This window comes from Macaca fascicularis, chromosome 14, assembly GCF_037993035.2.
Source record: "Macaca fascicularis isolate 582-1 chromosome 14, T2T-MFA8v1.1".
In the NCBI taxonomy this organism is placed as follows: Eukaryota; Metazoa; Chordata; class Mammalia; order Primates; family Cercopithecidae; genus Macaca; species Macaca fascicularis.
Genome location: NC_088388.1, coordinates 49793954 through 49807319, shown reverse-complemented (window position 1 = coordinate 49807319; position 13366 = coordinate 49793954). Strand labels below are relative to the sequence as shown.

The following is a 13366-nucleotide window of genomic DNA, read 5'->3' as shown; positions in this document are numbered from 1 at the left end:
AGGAACATAATTTTCTCACAAAGACCTCCACGCCCTCCAGCCTGGCAGAGGGAGAAGGGATGGAGATGGTTTAGAAACACGATGTGAGATATCTCTTCACGCTGAATTTAGCAACCTCTTTTAATCACCACAAGGCATATCATATCCCTAACATAACATATAAAATATTTTCAGGTATACCAACTCACCCAATTAACATCATGACCCCATAAGTTACTATTTTTTCCATTTCCAGATGAAGAAAACCAGACCTTGCTTCAAGCCCTGCATTCAATAACCAGCAGAGCCAGAATGTGAATCTAAGCCATTGGCTGACTTGAATCCTATCACTCTTTCCTTTATAGATATTCAATCTACAGATACACTAAGCTCACTGTATATCATAAAAATGCCTGACTTCTATGGAGACTGTCAGCACCTAGCTGACACTAAGCACTTGACATGGATCCAGTTTTTATGATTCTCATGGTGAGTTTTTTGGTTGCCTGAAGGAAACAGATAATAGAGGAATCTAAATCGATGTATAGAAGCATCATATAGAATATTAGTTTCCCTCTTATTGAATCAAATTTTAAAACAGTATACTTCTGGCTTCCTAAGTTTTGGGCAAATTAACACAAATTAAATTTTATGCTAACCTTACCAAGATATTGAATGCCTCATTAATTTTTTTTACTGAATTTGAATAACTGCGATAAAATATTTTTGCCTTAATCACATTATGAGTGTAGAGTGAAAGCTTTTACTGCAATGTTAACCCATTTTACAGATTTCCCAATTTGGCAAGCTGATCTGTAATATAAACTCTGCGTAAAAACAAACTATCAAATGATTCGTTTTCTTTTCACAAATAATAGATGGTCACTTTTTGCAATATTTTTATCTATATCTGATATAGATATAGAATATCTATGTCAACAGGTCTACTGAATAAATTTAAATTGAGTTCATATTATGCACTGGGAACTATATTTAGGTGTTTTTACATTATCTTCTTGAATCCTCATAATAAGCCAGAGAGTTAGGTATCATTTTCCCTCTTTTACACATGAAGTGACCAATTAAGTTTCAGAAAATTCAAGCTGTTTGTTCAAGGCCATGCAAGTACCATAATCAGGAGTTGAACCTTCACTGTGTCACAAATTCTCTAGTATATATCGAGATCAGGGCGAGAAAAGCAAGCTCACACTATCAGAAAAATCCTTAGCAATTTAAATCGGAATTGAAATCTTCTACACTGGGCTCCACATAGTTCAGAGTATTTGGACTTTAAGCTGGTAATGGAATGCTAAAAATAAATAAACAAGCAAATAAAACATCTGTACAATTTCTTTCTAGAGTGAGAGTGAGACACATGATATTCAAAAGCCTAGTCCTGGGAGTGGAGAGATAGATATGGCTGTTTTAAGCCCCCAGACAACGCTAAAAGCCAGTGAGGGTAAAAACCCAGGGGTTACTCCCCACCTGGAGGAAATGAAGGGAGTCCAGCTCTGGTAAGGTTTTCACATTCACATACAACTGTTCGAGGTTGTACATAAATGCTAGAGTGAGAACTTATTCCTGTGAGAGATGATTTTTGACTCTCCAAGCCTTCTGGGAAGAAGGTTATGTGGTATGGTGCAAAGAGCTCAGATTTTGGAGTCAGATTGGCTTGGGTTTAAATCCCAGCTGCACCAGTTACTGGCTGTGTGATCTTGGGCAGGCTAATTATTATCACCGACATTGCCTCTCCTCATCTATAAATTAGAACAATCACATTTGACAGGACTGTGAAGATTAAGGAAGAACATATATGCAAAGCATTGCATTACAGAGTAGATGAAAATGTTAATTCCCTTTCCTTTCCTCCTTTGGGAAGCTGGTGTAAACCTCACAGAGCGCAAGCATGTCCTAGGTCTGGGGGAGCACCAAGAAAATGACAAGGTAATTCTCTGGACTCTCCATGAGTGCCAGCCCACAGGAGCCATTTGGAATTGGCAGTTAATTGTAAAACAATACTCTAGTTCACAAGCCTGGCCAGGAGAGGATTTCCTCTTTACCGCAGAACGTAGAGAAGGGCATCTGAGATGGGAAAATGTTGACATCTTCTAAGAAATGTTTAAAAACGAAAAAGTACCCAAAGAATAACATTTGGTACTGTATAACCCTTTCTCTAACCCTAAGTCCCTCCTTTCTCTAATTTATGAAATATTTCCATTATACCCTCTGGAACTCAACTGTCAGTCCTTACTGACTCACCTTCTTGCTCTAACTGAAACTTGGCTCTCTCTCTAGGCCATGAGTCTCCCTAAGGGCCTTGGAAGAGTTGGTTATTTGCTTTCCATGCCCCTCACATGAATGGGTCTGGAGGTGGGGTAGTTCCCTTCTTAGCTCCTCATTGCCTCTTCCAACCTACTTTTTAATCCCTCCATCCTAAAAATCTCATCTTTGAATCTCATGTCACCAGACTATGTCACCCACTCATACCTTTATCTACCTACTGTCTGATCAGTCCCCCTCATTCCTAAAAGACGTTAGCTCCTGGCTCACTGTTGCTGTCTCTTCAACATAACCTCTGCCATGATTCTTGATGACTTTGCTATCTCTGTAGATGTTCATTCTAACACCTGGCTATCTCAGTGTGACCTCCCCTCCACTGTGATAATCTGGGTCCCTCCCTATCTTAGTTGCTTGCTCTTTTGTCATACAGTGGACCTTGTCTTTTTCATCTGTCACTCCTCCCTAATCTCAATTTTAAATATCCCACTCTGTAACCACCACACCTTATTTTTCTAGTTTTCTCCCTCTAGTACCCAGTTTATGATTTCACTCCCCATTCCCTCTGAGGAGCTACGGTTTCCTGACCCTTCAACCCACCTTCACTGCCCTCAGTTACTTGAGCCTCTCCCTGCTTGTGCCCCCACTTACCTCTTTACCCAGTTCCAATTCCATGGTTACTCACTCCCTCGCAGACACTCTTCATTCTCTTACATAGCAAAACTCCAACTTTAGTTCAGTCTCTGCCTACTCTTCTGTTTAGCCACACAGCTGAACTTGGCTGGAGAAAATACGCTGCCATACTTACTAGTCTCTAAATTTACAATCCTGTACTTCAAACAGGACTCTGGTGCTGTTCAGCCATCATATTGCACGTTGTCCTAGCCCACTCCTTCTTTTAGCCTCCTAGACAATTACTTCCTACCTTCTTAACTTTCCTCAAATATCCAACTTCTTCTCCCCCTTTCTCACTCCAAGCTAATGGCCTGGCTTTCCATTTCATGGAGAAATTAGAAGCAATCAGAAGAAACTTTTCACAAACTCCCACTGTCACATTGACAGGCCTCCCTGTATCTGTGCCCCATTCTCTGCCCGCCTTCCCATATTTTGAATCAGCTCATAATCCAATATAAGGCTAACCCCTCTGCTTGTGCACTGAAACTATCTGTTCTTGTTTGCTAAAGATATCTCTCCAACAATTGTCTCTACCATCTGAATCATTGATTCTGTATAGAATTCCCAGCAAACATGCTATAATCACTCATACCATAAAAAACAAAACCAAAAATCTCTCTCTTGGCACATGTCCCCCTCCAGCTCTTGCTCCATTTCTTTGATGTCCTTTAAAGCAAAACTCTTTAAAAAGTTGTCTTTCTTCATTTCTTCTACTCAATTCTTTCTTAAACCCACTTCAATCACTCCCAGTATGCCACTGAAACAGAGCTTATGAAGGTCACACCATCAATAATCTTCATATTGTTAAATCCAAAAGTCAGTTCTTGGTCCTCATGTTACCCAGATCTATAACACAGGCAGCATTTGATATAGTTGATCATTTTCTCCTTGCTGAAACATTTTATTCACTTGTTGTCTCAGATGCCGCACCCTCCTGGTCTTCCTCCTATCTCATTGGCTGCTCCTTCTAAGTTCCCATCTCCCTGCCATCTAAGCACCGAAGTGCCCATGGATTCAGTCCTTGGACTTCTTCTCTTCTCTATCTAAATTTATTCCCTTGGTGATTTCATCTAATTCCATGGCTTTAAATATTATCTATATGCTGACAACTTCCCAATTTATATCTCCAGAAAGCCTCTCGCTCCTAAATTCTAGACTCATATATATATATATATATATATATATATATATATATATATATATATATATATATATAAAACTGCTTATTTGATTTGGATGTCTAAGTGCTGTCTCAATCTCATAGGTGCAAAACTTAAAGTCCTCATCATTCTCCCACATACCTGCCCCTCTCATGGCCATCCTATTCTCGGTTAATGATTACTTCGTGCTTCCAGCTGAATAAGCCAATCTATGGTAACTGTATTTCTTTCAAACCCTGTATCCAATTGATCAGCAAATCCTATTGTTTCTTCTTCAGGAACACATCTAGAACCCATCTACTTCTTACCACCTCCACCCCTACAAACCTGGAACAAACCACCATCAACTCCAATCTGGTTTATTGTAAGAGACTGGCTTCCTTGCTACAGGCCATTCTCCTTCAGAAAATTCTCAACATAGCAGATAGCGTGATCCTTTAAAAACCTAAGTCATATGAAAGCATTCTTCTGCTTAAAACTCATCAATGCCTTTCTATCTCACTCAGGGTCAAATACAAAGTCTTCACAATGTCTTACAAGTCTTTTCATAACTTGGCTCCTTGTTACGAAGACTATGGCTTACAAGTCTTTTCTATTACTCTTCCTACCTACTCACTTTGCTCCTGTCATTCTGGTCTCTTTATTTCTTCTTGGAACAAACTAGGCACAATCTTTCCTCAAAACCTTTGCAGTTGCTGTTCTCTCTGCCTACATTTCCCAGATATCTGCACAGCTTGCTCCCTTACCTACTCAGGCCTTTGCTCAAATGTTGCCTTCTCAGTGAGGTTTTCCATGACCACCCTATTTAAAATTGCACCCTATATGCTGAAACTTCCTACCCTTTTCCTTACTTTACTTTGTTTAAGGCACTTCTCACTATTATTTATTTATTTATTTGTTTTTTGTTTGACTTCTATCACTAGAATATAAGCTTCAAGAGACAAAAATTTTCACTGACATAGTTCCAGAACTCAGACTGCTTGTAACATAGGAGGAACCCAGTAAATATCTGTTAAATATATAGGATGAATGAATGAATGAATGAGAGAAAAACAAATGAAAATCCTAGGTAATCTATTCCAGGGAAGAAAAGATGTAATAAGAATAGCTGTATGAAAATAACCATCTTTAGATGCTTAAATAAAGGGAAGATTTGCTCTAGGAGACACGAAAGAAGATTAGAACCAACCTGCAAAGTAGCAGGAAGGCAGATTATGGCTTAGTTAACAGAAAAGAAAACTTGCTAGAATTAGGAAATGTTCCACAAAGGAACTAGCTCCCTTGGGAAGCAGTGAGCTCTCTACCCCTGGAAGAGTTCAAGTAGAACTTAGGGAAGACTCCTACAATGGTTTAAAGTATATAACATCTGAGGCCCCTTCTATGTTGCAACTAATTCTGTGGATGCAAAATCAGAAGCTAACCATCATGCTGATCTTGCTCTCTTATTATCATTATCAGCATAAAGAGAGACTAAAAAACAACTAACTGTGCATAGCTAATTACAGTGTTGTGCCATGTCTTGTGTGTGTATGTGTGTGTATAACACACTATTATATGCTAATCTATTCATATATGTATCTGGCTTCCCCAACTATAGAATTTTCTGAAACTCATGTGTACAGAAATAAGGCCTCATGTACCATATTAATATAGCAAAGTGTTGGACACATAGCTGGTTTCAAAGAGGCCCTTACCAATTGACTAACAAATCAATGAACAAAGTAAGAAATCCAGCCAGCAGGCTCGAGCTTTGTCTATCAGAAATTACTTTCCTAAAAAGCATTTTTTCCTTCCTTTATAGATCAATTTCAAAGTCAAAATTCAAACACTGCAGATTTCACAAACAGGAATAGCTGGCAGGTATTGGGCTTTGCAAATAATGAATGTGCACATCAAAACAACATTTGTGGATGTTTGTAAAAGTATATACATGAGTTGATATGAACAGAGATACTTAAGAACCCTTCCTCCCAGTCTAAGTAAAGAGTAAAACCTGGCCCTGATAGAGCCCACCATTGCTACATGACTTCAAAATTACAGGAATATTTCTGGAGTGTAATCTAGCTTTGCCAATTACAAAGTAACTACATATTTATGCTGGCAAAGCCCCATTGTTTGCTGACCCTTCAGACCCTTCAAAGTGTATAAACAAAGACAAGGAAGTTTGTTTCATTAGGAGATAAGCCTATACGTCACATATCTCTATAGCTGATATTGCAGGAAGGAACAGAAATAATATTAATCTGTTCACTTTACCTACTGAATGTTCTAATCCAGGGTCTTTACATGAGGACAATACTTAAAAGAGCATGGCTAATCTATGCTAACGTAATTGTATTTTATAAGTGTCTTAAGTAGGATTGATTCAACCTCTTTAAAATTAAGATTAAAATGGCAAATGTTCAAATCACTTATAGTACAAGGCACTAAAATAATTATTTTAATATAACATAGAATATATACTTGGCACACAGTATTATTTTTCTAGAATAATAATATTTACTTGAATTTAAAGCTTTTCATATGCCAGGCAATGTTCTAAGCACTTTACAAATAGTAAGTTACTCAGTCTTCAAGAAGAGTCCTGCATATGTCATTGGTATTGTCATTCGCATTCTACATATGAGGAAACTGGGGTAGAGAGGAATAAATGTTTCCCAAGGGCAAGGGGAGAGTTCAGATGGATAAAGACTGCCATGTATTACTTCCTACAGCCAAGAAGGTGCAGATCTAGTATTTGAGCCAGACTAGTCTGACTCCAGAATTGATGCTCTTAACCACTCCACTATACCGCCTGTGTGTAATATCATGTCCTTACCAATGGCCTTTGGTAAAAGGGACATATGTTTCACATTCACATAAACCTGGTTTATATCTCAGCTCGGTCATTTACTAGCTGTGTGGCCTTAGACAAATTATTTAACATCTCTGAATATTGCATTTTTCAATTGTATAGTGGGAATGATATTCCATATCTTGCAAATTATTTGCAATAATCTGTATAATCCACTCGGCAGAGTACATAGCACACAGTAAGTATTCAATAATTTATCTTTATCATTGCTAAAAAAGTAGCCCCAAATTTAATATTTTATACTAGTTTTATATCAGTATCATGGGGAATTGTTTCCAGGACCCCCCACAGATAACAAAATCTGAGGATGCTCAAGTCCCTTTTATAAAGTGGTATAGTATTTGCATATAACCTACACACACCCCCCATATACTTTAAACAATCTCATTATTTGTAATAGCTAATACAATATAAATATTATGTAAACACTTTTTATACTGAATTGTTTAGGAAATAAATGCAAGAAAAAAAAAGTCTGTAGATGTTCCATACAGATGCAAACACTGTAGACCTAACTACATAGTGTACTGTAGCAATAATGTAACATTTTCTGGAATTTTTTAAAAAAATAATTTTGATCCAAAATTGGTTGAATCCACACACATACGGAGGGCTGAATGTACCTGTATAATTCTCTATGAGTTCATAGGTAAATTACCAAATAAGTTTCAAATAAATGGAAGTATATTTGGTACAGTTCTTGGGAAGACATCATTGTAGCTATATGGACCCTAATGAATATTCCCTCTACATTAATAGTACTCTTATCTGGATTGTTACAACATTCCGATACTCTGCAAACTGAAGAGGTTAAAACCAAGGCAAGAGATAACTTTGCTCCATTCCATATTATTGATAAATTCATTTCATAATAGCTAAGTAATAAAAAAAATCTAACTCATCAGCCACAGTTGTGTAGTCAGTAAAATGCATGAAAATGTTGAGCAGTATATGCATTTTTATTGGCTTGAAAGTTATGCACGTCCTTTCAAAATCAGCTATAAAAATTGATCTCACCCCATTCCATCAAGACATCAATAGCAATATTTGAATTTTTGTTTGTTTTTTGCTCAACTCTTGTAATAACCTCATATCTAATAAAGATCAATTTCCAAAGATAAACCTCAGGAAATTAATAATCTATCAACTACAACTACTTAAAAGAGAACAAAAATCCTTAAGCAGAAACGACACCTGGCTCTATGTAGCAAGTATTATCAAAGCTGGGCAGAGAGGAAAATGCTCAGCATTGATATTAAAGAATAAGACATTGTGATCATTGCCTGCTCTTCAGTAGCCCTATTCTGCAGTCTAAAATGATCCTTCCATAAAGGACTGTCCTATACTATCAAGAACAGGATACTTAGTCTCTAAATTTCAAAGCTCTTTTTTATGCACCATATACCACAAGCAGAGACTTCATTTTCTCCAAGTGCTAAGAGCTCTTGCTCAGAGGGCACAGCCACACTCATGACTGCGCACATAGGGCCATGAGGCATATTTTGAGACAAAATGGTAAAGACAGTTCCTCAGTCATTTGGCATGATGAGGGCCAAGACCTGAATTTGAACCTTTGCTCTTTAGCACCTTTCTGTAGCCACAGGAACTCTCTAAAACTCAACTTCTTTATCTTATTTAGAGAAATATGGGACTATATATCTAAAATCCTAGTATACGCTAGATAGTCAATAAATAATAGATGTTATTAAATTGTTTTAGTTTTTTATTTTACATGCATTGGTACATGTTGTGGTATTTTGATCCAGAGCTGTTTTAATGTACCTTTTAGTAAAGGGAACTAAATTCAATAGTATTACTGCAACTCATATTTTCAAATAAGTATTACATCAAGGTATTAAAACAGTACCTTTAGTAGCCTTCCAGACCGGCGAAACAGCCCCGCTATGTATCACTATATACACAAGGAACATGACTGAGGACAAGGGCAGGAATCACAAAAGGTCTCAAACTTAAACTTTTGGATTGTTCAAAAGAGATTATACACAATCTTAGAGGTGTACTAACAGGATTAAAAGAGAATGTTTATCACACAATCTTAAAGTGGACTATGAATTAGTATTTTTCATAAAACCTCTAATTATCATCTGAATAGCCCAATTACACCGCATTGCGCTTTTTAGTGTTAAACGCATTACCTTTAAAATTACAAACATTTATAATATAGAGGAATTTGGTAATCCTATTTTGTCATGTCTTCATTTGTTAACATACTGGGATCTTTTATAATAAAGTGGCTTAAGCTTCTCTCTACCTCTAAAAGGTTCTGCCATGGTATAAAGAAATTCACTGATCATCTGGTGTGATATAAAATATGGTTTTCTGTGATAGGAAATACATATTAAATAGTAATGATAATGCTAGAGTTCACCTTTATTGATATTGTATTAAGCACTATATAAAGTACTTTTAAAAGCGTTGCCTCATTGAATCCTCTCAACAATCATACAAGATAGTTTCTACTATTCGTTTCATTTTACACATGAGAAAACAAAAGTTAGAGAAGTTAAATAACTTGCCCAGATAGATGGCACAGTCAGTATGTGAACCCCAGCAGTCAAACTCCAAAGCCCACGCTCCTCCCCAAAACACTGCAGTGTATTGCACAGATTCATGACCCAGACTACTTTCAATGGCTTTGTTTTCTTATTCTATTTACTATTCCTTTTAAACATATGCTCTGAAACCAACTTTTTGTTCCATGGGGTTACCTCTTGAGTGCCCTTAAAAGTAAATTGCTCTTTACTTCTCCTTTAAGGTATCTCTTTTTCTACCTTCAAGTGAAGCTCTCTTAGTTCCCTGGCACAGCACAGCTCCTCAGTTCTCCTCCAAGTTCACAGCAAATGCAGCTTCCCTCTTGCTTACTCCACTTCTCTCTCTCAAGCTCTTTCCCAAGTGTTTCCCTACTCTGAGTCCAGCCGCTTCAGGTCTGTGCCTCAGATGGCCCTCTGGGTTTGCCACCCTGCTGTGCTTCTAGGTCTAGGTATGTTGGAATCTACAGTTATCTGCATCCCCACTTATCCTGACTACTGTGGTTATGAGGGGCCTCTTTTGAATGCAGACAGCCAGTCAGCCAAGTCGAAATTTATACCAGAAATCTATTACCTAATTTTTAAACAAAATGACATGAAATCAGACTTGAAGATATCAAAAACATGTCTAGTTTCTGATTTAAGCAAGAAAATACACATTGTTACTGCTCCCACCACAGAATAATTTACTGCAACAGGAGTTCTGGATCTTATCCCAAAAATGAGATCCTCTAACCAATGTCAAGGCCAATTATCTTGTGGTAGATCCCACAACAAAAGCAGACTATTGTGATTAGAGTCAGAAGCACCACCCAGAGAAGCTGGAAAGCTTCTGGGGATTTCTTAAGGTTAGTTTTTATTTTTTCTCCCTGTGTGTCTGGTTAAATAAACTACCAGAAACTCTGTGTGTGGGCACTGAGCATCTTAAGTTGGCTTGGGAGACAATGACAGGGGTGATCAGCTGGGAGTGAGCTCTTCCAGGTTTGGCTTGATTTGAGCAAAAGCCATGGTGCGAGGCAGTGCCCCTATGACACAGCAAAGATTCTCATGGCCAAGCCCCTTCAGTATGTCACAACATCCTCTTTCCCTAATCTTCTTCCCAAACATACTGCCAATAGCCATCCTATAGTTACTTACTGCAAAAGAAAAGCCCAGGTGGCTAAATTCAGGAATACTTACCCCACAGTAAAGAACTGCCTCATCTCCTGTCTCCGAGACCTCATCAGTTGCTTATACTCCCCAATCCGAAGCTTTTTGCCATCAACAATGCAGGTGCGTTTCGGTCGGGGTTTGTATTTATAGTTTGGGTACTTCTCTAAGTGGATCTTGCTTAGCCGGGCCTGCTCTTCATAATAAGGTTGCTTCTCCTGGTTGGACATTGATTTCCAGCGAGATCCTATAAATAAAAATAGCCTTAAGTACCCAAGTGGTCAGGGCAACATATTCTAGGCAAACACAACTAGATATACCTTTCCACCACTTCACTCATCTGTGTGCTGGGTGGCTCCAATTACCACATAGCACTGGCTATCCCAACTATACTCTCAGTCTATAGTACAAAGCATATGACACTTTCTCGTATTATTTCTCTCAATAGTTTAAGACTGATGCTACTATACGTTTTAAAATATATCTTTGCTGCTTAAAGATCATCGCCTACACCAAGATCTTTCCCCATCCACCTGCCTATCCTCTCAACAGGGTTAAAAGGCTAAACTTCCTAAGCATACTTTTGAGCATGACAGGATTCTCAGGAAAAGCTTTCTTTGTTCTAGAAATTCAAACATCTCCCAAACTCCAAGTATCTTTAGTGAAACTATCCTTTGACAAGATGTCAGCAGATGTTGAAATCCTTCCATGTATGAAAAGCTACTGTGCACAAGTCTCCCATGGCCTAGGTAATTAAAAAACCTAAGCTCTACTTAAGAAGTTATAGCTTTAGAACCGGAAGGTACCGTTGGAATTATATATACCATTTTCAAGTACTATAAACGTTCATTCAAAGCTGTACCAATAAAAGTACAAAAATTTTTAATATGGTTTATACAGGAAGAAGGATAAGTATTCACTTCTCTAATATTGTTTATAAAGAATTATCTAAACACTTGATGAAGAGGGGATGTGTTTTTTTACATGTATCAAATTGCATTTTTGTGTCTCGTTGGTGAATAAAGCGGTAACAGCTGTGCAGGCTGGATGTTAGCTATTCTTCAGTGGAGATTTTTTGTACATAAACAAATGGAAAAGTTGTACAAATATTCTCTGCAGCCAGCAATATACTGGTCTGCTTTAATAGCACATCCATCCCTGCTCTTTCCTGATTGTTGTGCAAAAGTTGTGTAGAAGGCTTATGCAGATATGCTTCTCTCTGTTCTGCTGGTTTCCAGCAGCTTAAAGCCCCAATTAACAAAGAATTCTTGGTGCTCTTGAAATGCTTGCACTTAAAACTTTACATTTTAATGAATATACTTACTATATTCTTAATAATTTTTTCACAGAATGCACACAAATGATATAGATTCCCCATAGCTGCCAAAATGGAAACAGAGAGGCTCTGTGCCCATCTGAAAGCTTCCTCATATTGCTACTAAAAGGGCAGAAAAATAAGAAAATCTTCAAGTTAGATATAAAACTGTAAGGCCAGAGAAGCACTGATTTTTTTTTTTATTTTTTTTTATTTTTTAGAATATCGTTTAACTAGAAAAAAAAAAAAAGTATGTCCACGAGGAACATTTTGGTTTGAAAGGTATTTAAATTCAAAAGAATAACATCCCTATGAGTAACTCTGAAGCTCTAAAAATGAAAACCACACTTAATTTTAGTGACATTTAGTATCCATTTTGAAATTAGAAAATCAAAAGAAAAAAAAGAAAAACATATTTTAACATTTCACCACTATTTGATCTTATGTATGTTTTAAATTTTTCTTAGAGGTCACTGCCTCAAAATGCCTCAGAATCAAGTTAAACTATTTATACAGTGACAAAACACGTGTATCTGTGCATGTCCAGATCACTGATATTTACTCAGGTTAAATATTTATTACTTTTGAACAAAACATTTAAAAAATTAAAACCACAGTTTAAGTCTCTAATGTTTTTCAGCTTCTTAAACGGCTTCCTTTGAGATTTTGTCACATCGTGACAGCTTAAGTAGAACAGTGCCTTCTGTGTTTTTCCTTTTTAAAGAGGAAACATGTTGACTGTAATGCTGCATGTTGAATAAAATATGTTTAACATGTTGAGCACAATAATTCCAAACTGTACAATCCGCACTAGGCAAGCTCTACACTAATAGAACAAGGCTTGAGTTTAATCCTGAGAAATAGAGAATCACTCTGGCAATTTGCCACAAACTGGGCCTCTGCCCTGTGGTTCATGTGTTCAGCTCACTGCTATGAAATTTGAACTAGTCTGTCCTGTTAAAATAATTGTAGATTTATTTTACAAGTTTTAAAGTGATCATCAGAGGCACGGTTCTGCACTCCATGAATTTCACACCATTTTGTGTTTCTATTCCTTGATGAATTCTTCCAGTGGGACATAGAAACCCAAGACGCTGAAGCAGAACACTGTAGGGTCTATGAGTACTTCATAGCAACATATGAATGTAAGAGAACTGCACAGTAAAAAGAGATAAAGCTTGTCTCCATGATTCTTGTTTAGCAGTGACCTCTCAAGAGTTGCTAAATTCACAATATTAACACATACTATAAATAGTTTTGTCTTAAAAATAAGTGTTTAGCCAGTCCTGCCCTGGCACCTGGTGGATATAATAACTCCCAAACCTAAATGCCACGTTATGGGGTGGGGGAGGCAGATGTGATGACAAAGGCTCCTGCGGCAGCTGTCTGACCTTCGTCTAACTTGTGC

The 13366-nt window shown here is 37.4% G+C and overlaps 1 protein-coding gene across 50 annotated transcripts in view; it reads right to left on the bottom strand.

Annotated features, from left to right (window-relative positions):
- Window positions 1-13366, bottom strand: part of SOX6 (SRY-box transcription factor 6) — a 658308-nt gene that overhangs the window by 5354 nt on the left and 639588 nt on the right. For all 50 annotated transcript variants that reach the window (XM_045370379.3, XM_074014189.1, XM_074014211.1 and 47 more), the window contains one exon: window positions 10674-10890. In XM_045370379.3, coding sequence (XP_045226314.1) covers window positions 10674-10890 — 217 coding nt within the window. The remainder of the gene's footprint in view (window positions 1-10673; window positions 10891-13366) is intronic.